Below are 13,878 nucleotides of genomic sequence, written 5' to 3' on the forward strand. Positions count from 1 at the left end.
TTCAATTGCAATTATGAAACGTAATTTAGTCATGATTGGATGGCAGATTATTAATATACTAATATTAGTTCCAAAATCAATATTATAACTTTTGCCCAGATTTTTTAAAATAAATTGACATCCTTATATGTAATAAAGTTTTAATTTTTGAAAATAGTATATCTCGTTTAACTTAATTTAGTTCCAAGTTTTGCTTACAATACCTTCAGTGTTTTAGTCACCAAACTAAATTTATGATTTTTACCTAAAAAAAAGGTCGACTAATCTGCCGTAACACATTAAAAATTCTATCAAAATGATGAAACTATGGTGAAACGGTATTATGAAATATTATGAAACCTATTGGCTTGGCTTATACCATGTAAATTAAAATTTTTTTTTTCAATTATTTTACTTCTTTTTTTTCGTCTGATATCTAGATTTTTCTGCGCCACAGAGATTTTACAATGTTTTTTTGTTTATAAGTTGGCTGAGTTATGGCGTAAGCACTGTTTAGTTTACTGTAGTCGGCATCACGGCATCATGCGTTTTATACGTTTAGATTATATCATGATGATAGTCATTATTAATTGCAATCTCCTCAATAAATAACACCAACAACCAGGTAATAGGAGATTTTTTTTATTTATAAAAATGCAAAAAAAATTTTTTTTATTTATTTTAAACTTTGCTTTTTTTTTTACTCTCTCCTTTCTTTTGAATAACTTTAAATTCTCATAAAAGAAAGGGGTAAAATAACATTTTTTCTCCTTTTTTTACATTTTTTTTTTTGAGAAAAAAAAATTCAACGTAATAAAGAGAAAAAAGAATTTTTTTTTTTACACAATATGACAGAATTATCAACAAATGTATTTTATCGTATAATAATTGGAGGAAAAACATTCATTTTATCACGATCAAGTATTTTATATGATTCACCAAATTTATTTACAGAATATTTTATTAAAAAACCATTAACAGATGTTTGGCAAGATGAAATTAAGATATTACGAGAACAACAAAATAGTCAATGTTTATTAAATGGACATACATCGGCTTTTACTATAGGATTTACGACAACTTTACCGCCACCACCGACATCGACAAAAGAAATTTCATTTGATCGGGATCCTTACATTTTTGAAGTTATAGCAAGATATCTTCGTGGATATACAATGTCATTCCCACTTCCTTCATCAGTTAATTTACCAACTGGAATGAATATTGAAAGTTTTCATCAACATCTTTTAGAAGACGCAATTTTTTTTAAATTATCTCGTCTTCAAAGACTTTTCACGAATCAACAGACAATTCCATCACCTATTTCAAATTCAAATTTAACCATTACCAATTCTTTATCTAATTCACCTTATTACGATCCATTTATGAATGATACCAAATTAGATCTTATTTTATCAAATACTCCAATAGATCATTTGGTAATGTTGGATCGTAAATTAAGGTATAAGATAAAATCAGCTGAATACAATGTTCATCCTTTGGTACAATTTTGTACAGAGAATGTTATATGGGATATTTCATCAAATAGTTGGAATTTTAAATTTTTACAATCAAAAGATTTGGCAAAAATGACATCATTCTGTAAAGTTTTCATTAATTCAAAATTTTATAAAAATGTTTTACCAAATCAATTTGGTGAAGTATTTTTTAATGGATTAATGGTTACCTGTGTATTTAAAATAGATGGAGTAGAATGTAATGGTTTAGAAGTTTATAATAAATTCTTGAATAAATCGAGACAAATTTATAAATCTTCAACAAATATCTCAAATGGAACGAATATGAATATGAATATCCCTACTTCAACTAGTTCAACAACTCCATTAACAAATGGTAATATAATTAACAATGCAATGAATATTTCTAATAACGCTACTGAATTTCAACAACAATATTGGAGTATTGGAGTAGGAGGAAGTAGGGGAAATAACAATAATCCCAATAATAATAATAATAATAATAATAATAATAATAATAATAATCATCATTCTATAAATGATATGGATATTGGTAACAATAATAATAATTCTGAACAACCTGATGAAATTGTTAATAACGGAAAATGTTTTAGAATTTTATTGAAAAAATTCAATTTTTATGTACAACTTGGTTTTAATGAATTTAATAGGATCGTACCAATGTTAGTTATTGTTCCTTGTTGGGGTGAAGGTATTACTGAATATGAATGGTTATCTTCTGGTAACGAAAGAGCATTAATTAATCCTAATAACATTATTAGAGAAGAATAAATTTGAATTTCTTGTAAGTAAAAAATATTTGAATATATTTTATTAAAAACATAATTATCTTTGTTATGCAGCTATCATTTTTTTTTCTTTAAAAGAAGGCAAAAAAAAAAAAAAAAAAAAAAATGTAAAATAATTTAGCAAAAAAAAAAAAAAAGATTGCGTTGGAAATTTTTTATGTATATTGATATAATTAGTATAATAAAATTTTTTTAATAATATTTTATAAATAAAAAAAAATCTCAATTACTTTATTTAATTTACTTGTATCTATCTTGTTATTCTCCTTTGAATAATTGTAACAATTTAAGGGCGGGAGAGCGACACAAATAATAAGGATCGCGGGGGCGCAGCGATTCTTTAGAAGAATCGAGGGATGATGATCAGTTCCAATTTGCACAGTATGGAGAGCTAGGGTCAAAGTTTAGATGTTCATACCAACTATACTAATTTCTAATTAAAGCAAGGTTACTTTATTATTTTAAAAATGTATAATTTAAACATACTTCCCTACCTAAACAAAATTTTCCCGAAAAGCCAAAAAAGTTAAATATGGAGAATCCCAACGTGTTTAGTTAATCCTTATACTATGATATATAATTAAATTACTTTATAAATATCCTTTTTTAAGTTTTTTTTTTTAAATCATATGATACTATTTTGTTTTTGCAAAAAGAAATAAAATTTTCAATTCCCATTTTTGACTTTATATGGATTTAAATTATTGTAGATAACTATAAGTCATTCCGCCATTCTATCATTCCAGGAATGTTGATCACGTGTCTTTTTATAATAATAATATATATAGTATTATTTATACATACAATTTCTTGGGTACGGTTTTTTTTATTGTAGAATTTTTTAGAATTTTTAATATTATTAATAATAAATATATAATAATATACAGTAAATGATATACGTAAAAATAGTTTAAACCCACTGATGTAAATATTTGTGGGCCAATCAGGGGATGATTCGTGAGTTGATCATTTGGGAAAATTGAATGAATATACATAACAAAAAGTACATGACGTACAGTTGTAATTTATTTTTAGAAAAAAAAAATACCATATCTTTATTAAACCTTAAAATAAGAGAGAAAAGAAAAAAAAGAAGAAAGGAAGAAATTGCTTTATAAAAAAAAGGAATTGAGTTATAAAAAAAGGAATTTGGAATTTTAAAAAAAAGGAGTTTGGACTATAAAAAAAAAGGAATTTGAGCTATAAAAAAAAAGAAATTGGTTTATAAAAAAAAAAAGAAAGAAATTCGGGCTATAAAAAAAAGAAATTGGGTTATAAAAAAAAAAGAAATTGTATAAAAAAAAAGAAATTGATTTATAAAAAAAAATTTATAAAAAAAAAATGAAAGGAATTGGTTTATAAAGAAATTGGTTTATAAAAGGAATCTATATTGTTAATTTATAATAAAAAACAATAATTTTATACAATAAAATAAAAAGAGTATACGGATTACGAATTTTTTAGCCATCATCGAAATTATTTTTATGGCATGTTATCGGCATATAATAAATGTAAATATACTGTAAAGTAAATATTCTTATATAAAATCGAAATCGAATTTTCTAAAGGATGTTATTTTCTATGACTATTTTTTTTTTTTTTTTTTGCCACCTACAAAAAAGGAACAATAGTTTTTTTTTATATTTATATATAAAAAAATCTCTTCTCAAAAACTATAGTATAATGTTCTTCTGAATTTATACATGTTCTTTAATTCTTTTTTCCAAAATTACAATATTTGCAAAAAGTAAATAAACAATGCTCTGAGAAAAAAATAATAATATAAAAAAAAAATTATATACGCTAATAGATTATAAACAAAAAATATATGTTTGAAACCGGCAGTATATAACGGAAAATTAATGTTTAGGGGATGTGAGTTCAAATTTCCTATATTAAGGAGCGATTAAGTATTAAGGGCCTCACATCCTTATATACTATATAAATTAAGTAATAAATGAATGATAGTTATTGTTTGTTAACAATTTCTTATTTTTTTTTTGTGCTCAACACGAAAAAAAAATTGTTATTGTGTGTGTTAATATTATAATAATAATTAAAAATAAAATTTTTTAATTAAATTTCCGGGTGGAAAAATTCGGCTAAATCTATGGGTCTATCTTTGAGATAATGAGTTAGAACGTCACTATAAGGGTGACAAAGAAAATCTTCAACCCATGCATCAACATATAATGAATCTAAAGTGGCTTTCGTATTTTGAAGGAATTGATCCATTGATTTAGCACAAATGAAAATCCATATATTAAGATGTTTTAAAGTGGAGGGCATATGATGTCCTAATTCAGGCCAAATCTTTTCCATTCCACATTCGGGACTACCCAAAGAAAATAAACTTAGATTTTCAATTTTACATTCTGGTGTGGTAAGAATTTCTTCAAGGAATGAAACTTCATCAGCACTAAGTGCTATACCAAATGTTTTTAATTTTGGTTTCCATTGAGCAATACTTTGTATGATTGAAGTTGATAAAGTATCATGTTCTTCATCTTCCCAAGGTTGATATAAAACTTCTTCCAAATCTAAAGGATTTTTTGAAATAACAACATCCAAAAGGGTTCCCCAAAGAATAGAAGATTCTACAACACGAATCTTACGGAGATTTGGAAATTCGGCAGCTTGAATTGGTGCAATACTACATCCAGGACCATTTGTACAACGACGTATTTCCAATTCTTCAAGGTTAGAACAAATTGTCAAGGCTGAAATAGAACAATCACTAGGGAAAGGAATACCATGAAGTTTAAGAGAAACGAGCGTATCAGATTGACTTGCAAGTGGTGTTAAAACATTTGATGTAAATCCATTAACAGAATCATAACATGTTAACGAAAATTGACGTAATTTAAGTTGAGAAAATATCAACGACGATAAAAATTGTTGATCGTTAAAATTTTTTAAACCAGAATCTGATGATTTAACCACTGATAAATTTTCAATATTTACAGCTTGTTTATGTAAAGCGTCAAAAAGGAAGGTATCGGTAGTATAACGAATAGATAAATCTCTAATATTGCGAACATGTAAATCAGATCCATAAGATTTATCCATTAAAGAAGTTTTTTGTCTACTTGGACGATCCAAACTTAAAGAGTAAATATTTGAACGATCATCAAAGAATATTCGACAAAGGGCATGATATACACTAAGTGCCATCTCATTAATCTCATTACATCTAAAAAAAAAAAATTTTTTGAGAAAAAAAAAAGTTAGAAAAAATAAGAAAATAAACTTAAATAAACTTATTTAAAGTCATTTTTTTTTTTTAAGATGATATTTACCTATAATTTGCCAAACTACGTCGTTTTACAGAGGTTTGTAATGTCCATTGATGAACAGCAGAATAAAGACTTTCTAAACTAACATGTGGAAGAAAAGAAGCGTAGTTAAAAGTTGGAGGTCTTTTAAATACAGTAGGAATTCTTATTCCAGCTTGAATAAGTTCGGCTCTCTCATCATCACTTAGACATGCGATAAAATTGTTTATAAGGGAAGCAGGGGGAGGAGTTGACTGTCGAAAAGGCTTAGACCATAAATAAGGCATAGCAGTTTCGCACCAAAGTCTATTAACAAGAATACATGAATGAAGTGATTTTGTATCATCTTTAAGAAGAGTAAAAATTTCATATAGACAATCAGCAGGAAGACGAGGAGAGTGACTTTTGTTCTTTCTTCCAAAGAAACGGAACAAAGATTTCCTGCGTTGTAAATCACTCATTTTTGTTATTAACGCAAGTTATGTTTCAAAATATATTTAAGAAATATACCGAATATAATTTATATTTATTTAAACTTTTTTTGTGTTCAAAAAAAATTATTAACGAAGAAGATAAGAGAGTTATGAAAAAAAAATAAAAAATAAGAAATAAAAAAAATACGACCGAGGAAAAAAAACAGAAAATGAGGCAAGAGTTAATAATACACAACGATATAGTTCAGGAAATTTCTCGACTTGAACTTATTTGTTTATTGTCGTATTCATATAATAAAAATATTGATTATTGGATAAATTAAATAAATGTTATACACATAAAAAAAGTACACGCACGCATCACATAGCAGATAAGTCTATTTATAAATGATATTCGGTTCAATGCTTGGTCCGATCACCGGTCTAATTAAGGTGACTAATAAACATATGTTACACTACAATATTTTTGCCTATAAAGAGAATAAAGAAAAAAAGTCAAGAAAATAAGAAAATACTATCGTTTTTATTATTATTATCTATCTGAAACAAAGGCAACAAAAGAAAAAAATTTCAGAAAATTTCGGACCGTCATAATATTAACTTTATTATTACAATAGTAAAAACTATTAACCGATTAATAAGAATTATTTGAATAATTATAAACGGGGAAATAGCCATTATGCTTCTGCATAGTTTATCGGAGATTTACTTAAAATTCCCACTAAATTTAGGATAGCTTTAATGATATCACCTGATGAGGTAAAAATAACCCTAAAGCATGCGGGTCTTACTCAGTTTATTCGGTTTATTTGGACATGTAAGGGTAAAAATGTAAGAAATAATTTGTCAAAGAAATATAAACATATCTGTTGTGAACTGATTCCAAGGGTTACCAAATGTTACATCACATTTGATTTTGGGTACACATCTAGTATTCACGTGATTTGTTTTCAGTATAAAGTGATAAAAATATGTTTTCAGTTTTTCAGTTTTCTTTTAAATAATAAATAAAGCATGGGAGTTTGATTTCCTTTTAGGCTTCACCTCCTTTACTAAAAAAGGGTATAATTACAGCTGATATAGAAAAACGGAAATACGGCAAGTTTAAAATTTGTTTTGCAAGGTACGAAACTGAAACTGGATTCTTAAATATCATAATATTTATTTTAATAATGGGATTGTATTTAACTTAAGACGGAAATTATCGGAATGATTGAAATTTTTAATATAAACTTCTCCTGTTAATAAAATTCTTCATCCCTTCGTACAATCAAAACAAATTAATACTAAAAAAGATTAAGATTTCCATAGTTCATTTTCGTTTCGGAAACGGAATAATTATAATGGGATAATTTGGCGTACACAATCCAGAACTTTATAATTCAGGAATATGTAACAAACACAATTGCTTGATCATCAAATTACTTCCGTGAAAAGTTTTTTGATAATCCGTCTGAGTAAATATATAGCTTTCTCCGACAATTTCATAACCTGAGAAATATATTAAACCATTTTATATTTAAAGCAAAGATGTAATTAGAATAGTTATTTCTTTTACCTTTTGTTTATATCATTTTTAGGCGTGAAAGATTACAAAATTTCAAGCAGCATCTTTTCAACAAAATGTTTAGTCATCTGAGTTCTGAGAAAAAAGTTTAGAATAAACATTTGAATCATATGATATATAAATAGCAGAATCTTGATGTCATGGAAAAACTGCCACTTATACTATATATGTCTCTTATACCATGTATGAGATCATTATATTATTGATTTTACCTGTAAAAAGTACGTTTTAATGTTGGAATTCTGCCCAAATTAGCTTAATTTTATTTGCAACGCCAGCCCGAAATTAGAATAGTGGCGATCATCAGCATAAGTCAAATATATAATTGCGTGACACAGTATACTCACAATATAGTATTATAAATCTTCTATTCCATATATTACAATAATAATATTAATAATATTATCCTTTAAAAAGGGAAAGTATATAAATAAATTCATGTGATATCTGATAATTTTATCGGGTAAATCAAGAAATCACCGTAAATCTCGCACTATTTGTTTATTGAGGCGTTAATCTTTAAAGCATTCAGTCAGATTGAGTAATACCTTTCAGATTCAGTAATAAGTAATAAGTATTCTGACATTAAAGGATCTTATTACCCAATTAAGTATAATATCTCGAGTCAACAACGTAAATCGTTGTAAATTTCTAATTGAAGTGGCTATCGTGTTCTCTATCCATAAACGGAAGCTAGTTTCCACATAAGTATTCTAAATAATAAATGTCGACTGAGTTATGCTGTTATGCTTCTTCACACTTTACACTTTGCCAATCGGCAATGTAGACGTTAAAAGGTTGAATATTTCCGTTGTTAAGATAATGAATTCCTCCCAGTTTCTGTTGGGTGACAGCAGAAATTGAAGACGTTTACTTCATGACGCACTTTCCCAAAATGCAGTAAACTTGGGGTTATGATCCATGACTTTCTAATTGTGTCTCTCACATACCCGTAGAAACGTCTATTGGACGAATTTTATGCAAACTGTAAACTATATGATAGTATTAAAAGTACTTTTAGAAAAGGGTTTGTTTGCTCTTCGCGCGAATTGTGCGCCATTTATCTTCCCGGTATTTGCTGCGGTTACCGAATAAATTATGGCGACTAATATTTGATGTCTAGAAAATTATCCCAGTTAAACCAAGAGTGAGGAAAGTTTGAATTATGCTTAATGTTTAGAACCTTGAAAAGTTGGACAATTTTTGTTATCCCTTTCGAGTAAGATAAACAGTACGTCCTTCAAATTCCCTGGATTCCAATAGGTGATCAGTAATCGTCACACTCGTTGTATAATCTGAATCATCAAACAAAGCGTGTGAGTATCTTTTTCTTAGCATTTACACATTCTCAATTGTATTAAATAATATACCACCTTTCTAATTGCAGTCAAAACGGAGCGGAGAAATGATATAAGTAAATCGTAAGGTCGATAATTGTTGTACCAATTGAATTAGGATGGTATTTAGCGAGAATCATGATATTCATGATACTCATCAATGGAAAAGAGGTACTCAATCTGCATAAAAAAAAAATTTTTTTTTTTAATGTTTGTAATATACATATATTATCTAAAATACCCTTTAAAAAAATTCTAACCGGTTGATTTCTCTATTTAGTTCACTTACCTAAATCTTTCGTAGTAGGATGCTTTAATTATCCACAAAGTTCGATAAAGACTGTTCGGCGACACTAGAAAAGGCATGAACTGCTGGATTGACATACCCGTAAAATCTTTTTAAATTATAGTTTTATATTTATTTTGTAATTGCATAGTCTTTTAACATTGATTTGTAACATCAAGAATTGAACATCACAGAAATCACAAAATAAATATGATGTATCATCAGCGAAGTGTGGTCCTTTAAGTGGAAATACTAAAGCATTGTACCAATAAAGAAGTTCTCTTTTAGATGAGGTTATTCAACAGTATCAACAGTATCAACAGTTTAGAATGCTAAAAGTACGCAGTATCACAGTATAGAAAGCTAAAAGTGCGCCTGAATTATTTCTATGTTGAACTTGGTAGCCAAGATGATACTTTGCATCGAATTATGGATACCATCAAAATCTTCTGATGTTCTTGAAAGTGAAAGTCACCAGCGTGTTGTTCAACATTTTTAGGAAAGCGTTAAATAAGGGTCAGCCGATTTTGTACGGCTTCGATTACGCATATTGGGCAAGCGGCTTGATCAGCTATAAGATCCACGATGAGTGATCCAAAATTTCATCAATTTCTGAAGCTCGGACAAATAATCAAGCTGACTTCTGAAATACTCATCCATGGAAATATTGGGAAGAATCTTTTAATTGCAACGCATATGGAGCATATGGAATATGGCGTAACGCCGTAACGCCGTAACGATCGAAAAAGGATGGTTTTCTGCGGATAATGATATAATAAGATATACGGTGTGGAACAACTTGCTGTTAGTAATGCAAGTCTTCATGTGTAATATTTGCTCAATTTCGAAATAATTAAATAATTTCAAAGAGGAAAGAACAATATGAGGCATATGTGGGATTTTTAGAAACTATAGAATTTGTAATAAAAATGATATAAATGGCATTCAGTTATAAGCTTAGTGTGTTAGAACCCGAAAACTTTTTTTTTTGTAATGTGATGCAATTTATAAATTAATTAATTACATAAAAGCAAATTATAAATCTATTACATGAGAGTAAATTATATATATAAATCTATATGGGAGTAAATTATATAATATATAATCTACTCAGTACATGAGTAAATTATATATAAATCTACTCTAAATGGAATTATAATCTACTTAGTACATCAGAAGATTGCTTCCGCCCTACCATCACCACCTAGTATTCTATATTCCCATAAGTAGCTTCTAGTCATACAAGATCATTACAGTACATAAGATGGTTTCAAGTAAACGAGAACCTGAAAATCTTACATATGATATTCAAATTGAGTGTACGTACAAAAAATATTTTATAATAAAGTTAATCTTAAGATAATTTATCTGTTTCGTCTGTTTATGATCTTTTTTGTTTAATCGCCCTAACCCGACAGTAATTTCATATAGTCGTAATTACATCCGACTTGTATTCGCTCTAATCCGACAGTAATTTCATATAGTCGTAATTACAAGAATAGAACCGGCTTTATTTAATTTTGGGTTCTTTAATTAAATTTGTGAACTAGATAAATCTTTTTAATTGGATAATGTTAATAATATTGGCGATTGTGGTTCGGTTCGGGCCGAATCGAATCAATTAATAAGATTGATTTCTAGATCTATTTCTTAATAAAGAAGCTAACCATATTATTACATTACATCAAAACAAAAATATTAATTATCGCTACTATTTGGTATTTAGGATTTTTTCCGCCAGTTATATAAACTTCGGGTGATACCCCATTTATATACTACTAGATCAGTAAATAACTAATACATATACTACCATCACTGAATATAACGAGACTATCGTTCCACGGTTCCGGTTCTATAAAAGAGCTGCCAATAAAATTAAGGATACGTGATTTTACTTTTGCATAATACGAAAAAAAAAATTTTTTTTTTTTTTTTAAATTGAAGCGTATATAAAAATAATATTTAATTTTATGAATTATAAGTGAATCTCTGAATGAAATATAAAAAATTTTTAATTTTGAAAGAAAGTAAATGTTAAAAATGCGGTCGAGAATTAAATAGGTATTAATTTTACAAATTGGTAAAAGAATTAAATGATAGAACTCATCAACATGTGAATAAGTTGTATCGTGATTTTTGCAAAATACATTCATAAATCATAATTCAATGCTATTTATTATAACACTCGTACAACTTAATTGAATTTGCACATGATGAAATTTAACAAATTCGAAATCCCGAATAGCAATGTTAACAGTAAGAATTCCGTTTCACTCCGTCATCCATTAGGATATTGATATTTTAGGCTTCTCAACTAGTTTATAGTAATTTCAGACTAATTCAGTAGTTTATCGGTTATGACGTTATTACGTTCATTTAAAGAAAGATGGAATCGTCCCAATATATAAAGTTGAATTGAACAAAAACTATGTATGTAATGTATCAATTCTATTAGTTCATCGTAAAGGGACTAAATATGAAAAAATATAGAAATAGTATACAATTAAGAATTTGATCATGAAAAATTTGAAACGCGTGTCATCTACGAAGTAACAAATCCGAATAATGACGATATCAGATATTTTACAGGATAGGTGCTACCAGTAATTCAAACATTGTTATCAATCGAAACACTTTGATTTATCCGAGTCGTATAGAGCCTGCTCCTCAAAAAATGCTGTATCTAAGCGATTGAGAATTGAATATAGTGTGTTTATAGGTTCGAATGCAAATTCCAAGTTTCGGGTTAATTAAGGATCATAAGCTGGAGTAAGAGCGACAAAGACAAATCCACGTTTTCCTAAAATATACAAAAATTGGGAATTATATGATATTTTTTTTACGCAAAATTTTCTAAAATGAAAAATTCGCTTTTTCACAAATTAATTTCGATCCACAACAGAAATATTTCACATTTCGTAATCATTTAAAAGATTTCATGCAAAGTAAATGAAAGAACCATATAAAACTTTGATTTTCTCAACCTCACAATTTTACAATCCTTATATTGGAGGAAATAAAGGTTGAGCGTAAAGTGTTAGAAATCTTGTTATTTAACCGAGGATAGAAGGTAAAAGCAGATTAAATTGCTCATCAGTAAACGACACAATCGTTGGTTGAAGATTCAATTCTAAAGTCGCATAGTCAATTAGGAATATACGATACGATTTAATAAATCATTATTATGCAGCCAAATAGACATACTGAAAGATCTCTTTTGTATTTTTGACACATTACATCATTTAGATTAAATATCACATATATTAACTTTTACAGGTAAAATCTATAAGCATGATTAATAACATAATAACAATTATCACCTGGCTACTAATTGGTATTTAGGATTTTTTCCGCCAGTTATAAACTGGCGGACCAATTAGTATATCCAGGATGATAAAAAAGTTATTTACTGATCTAGTTTAGTATATAAATGGGTCAGGATGATAACCCATTTATATACTACTAGATTAGTAAATAACTAATACTTATTGGATAGTGATGCGAACTGCTTCACAGTTCGGTGATATCCAATAAACTATTTAATATTTTTTGAGACGTAACAAATTGATAACATTGCAAATTTGCAATATTGCAATGCCTTATTGGTTACCGCAGTATTCCTAACGACCACACAGTCCACACTTGATCGATATTTTTACACCCATCCAATAATTTATTCGAAAAAAACCCTTTTACGGAAATTTTATTGCACATTTTAAATTATTAAATCTAACGGAGCAAGTGAAGAAGGCAAGTTTAAAATTTCTCAGTGAAGATAGATACATTCCTTTAAGTATATACTGTATCATCATCAGAGTATAAAATTGATCACGTAGAATCACAAGATAATCATTATAATCATTGTACTTTACAAAAGTGTATATATTTTTTATGGATAAATATTTATATGTAAATTGTATTATGCCAAATTAAGGATTGATGGAAATACTGCGCGCGTTTATGGGAATAATCGCTGAACTGGAACTAATTCATAATGGAGAGATTTATCGAACTAGACCTATCGGAGTATTGAGTAGGACTAGATTGGATTAGTCGGTAATTTAAAGTATTTCCAATTCAGTCCAGTATTTCCGCCAAAAGATTAAATCTTAGCCAGAATTAATATCTGGCTCGAATTAACAATTAAACTCCGATTTATTTTATGACGTACGCAGTATATATAACAGTTAACACGTTTAAAGTTTCATTTTATAAAAATGACTTATATGAATATAGTACAATTTATAAAAAAATTATGTCATCTTGATCCAATATACTTTTTAGGGTGTTAAAACAATTTCTTAGGGAAAACAAATATCTTACAAATATCTTATGTCAAATGATGTAAATAGTAAGATTTTTAGAAAAAAAATGGACTTAGTATAAGTGTAATAACAAGATAAATATATATATATTATTATTATATTATTTTCGTGTCTAAAGATTTTAATAATATTAATATGATAAAATTATTAAGTAATTAATTACCGATATATATGAACGCACTTTACATCATTTATTCTATCTATAAAGAAAAAGTTAATTTAATTAATTGAACTAAAATATTTCAAATATAAAAATCATGATGAAATAAAAAAAGATACCAATATATAATAAAAATAATTATTAGGCGCAGCATCACGTATTTTCATAATAAGAAAGGAAAATAGTTGTTCCAGTTACAGGAGTTAAAACCCGCGTCCCATTTTCATA

General features: G+C 27.6%; 2 protein-coding genes across 2 annotated transcripts; one reads left to right on the forward strand and one right to left on the reverse strand.

Annotated features, from left to right (window-relative positions):
* The first annotated feature begins 670 nt into the window (after positions 1 to 670).
* Positions 671 to 2,349, forward strand: OCT59_006778 (uncharacterized protein). Its single transcript, XM_025322270.2, has one exon. It carries the CDS (start codon positions 828 to 830, stop codon positions 2,247 to 2,249), a length of 1,422 nt encoding a protein of 473 aa, XP_025166646.1. The 5' UTR covers positions 671 to 827; the 3' UTR covers positions 2,250 to 2,349.
* A 1,993-nt stretch (positions 2,350 to 4,342) lies between these two features.
* On the reverse strand, positions 4,343 to 6,326 carry OCT59_006779 (uncharacterized protein; the record flags this gene model as incomplete). Its single annotated transcript, XM_025322271.2, has 2 exons — positions 5,566 to 6,326; positions 4,343 to 5,459 (listed from the first exon to the last, which is right to left on the reverse strand). The coding sequence occupies exons 1-2, from the start codon at positions 6,000 to 6,002 to the stop codon at positions 4,343 to 4,345; spliced, it is 1,554 nt and encodes a 517-aa protein (XP_025166647.1). The 5' UTR covers positions 6,003 to 6,326.
* Positions 6,327 to 13,878: the final 7,552 nt, after the last annotated feature.

Source organism: Rhizophagus irregularis, chromosome 15 (genome assembly GCF_026210795.1).
Source record: "Rhizophagus irregularis chromosome 15, complete sequence".
Lineage (NCBI taxonomy): Eukaryota > Fungi > Glomeromycota > Glomeromycetes > Glomerales > Glomeraceae > Rhizophagus > Rhizophagus irregularis.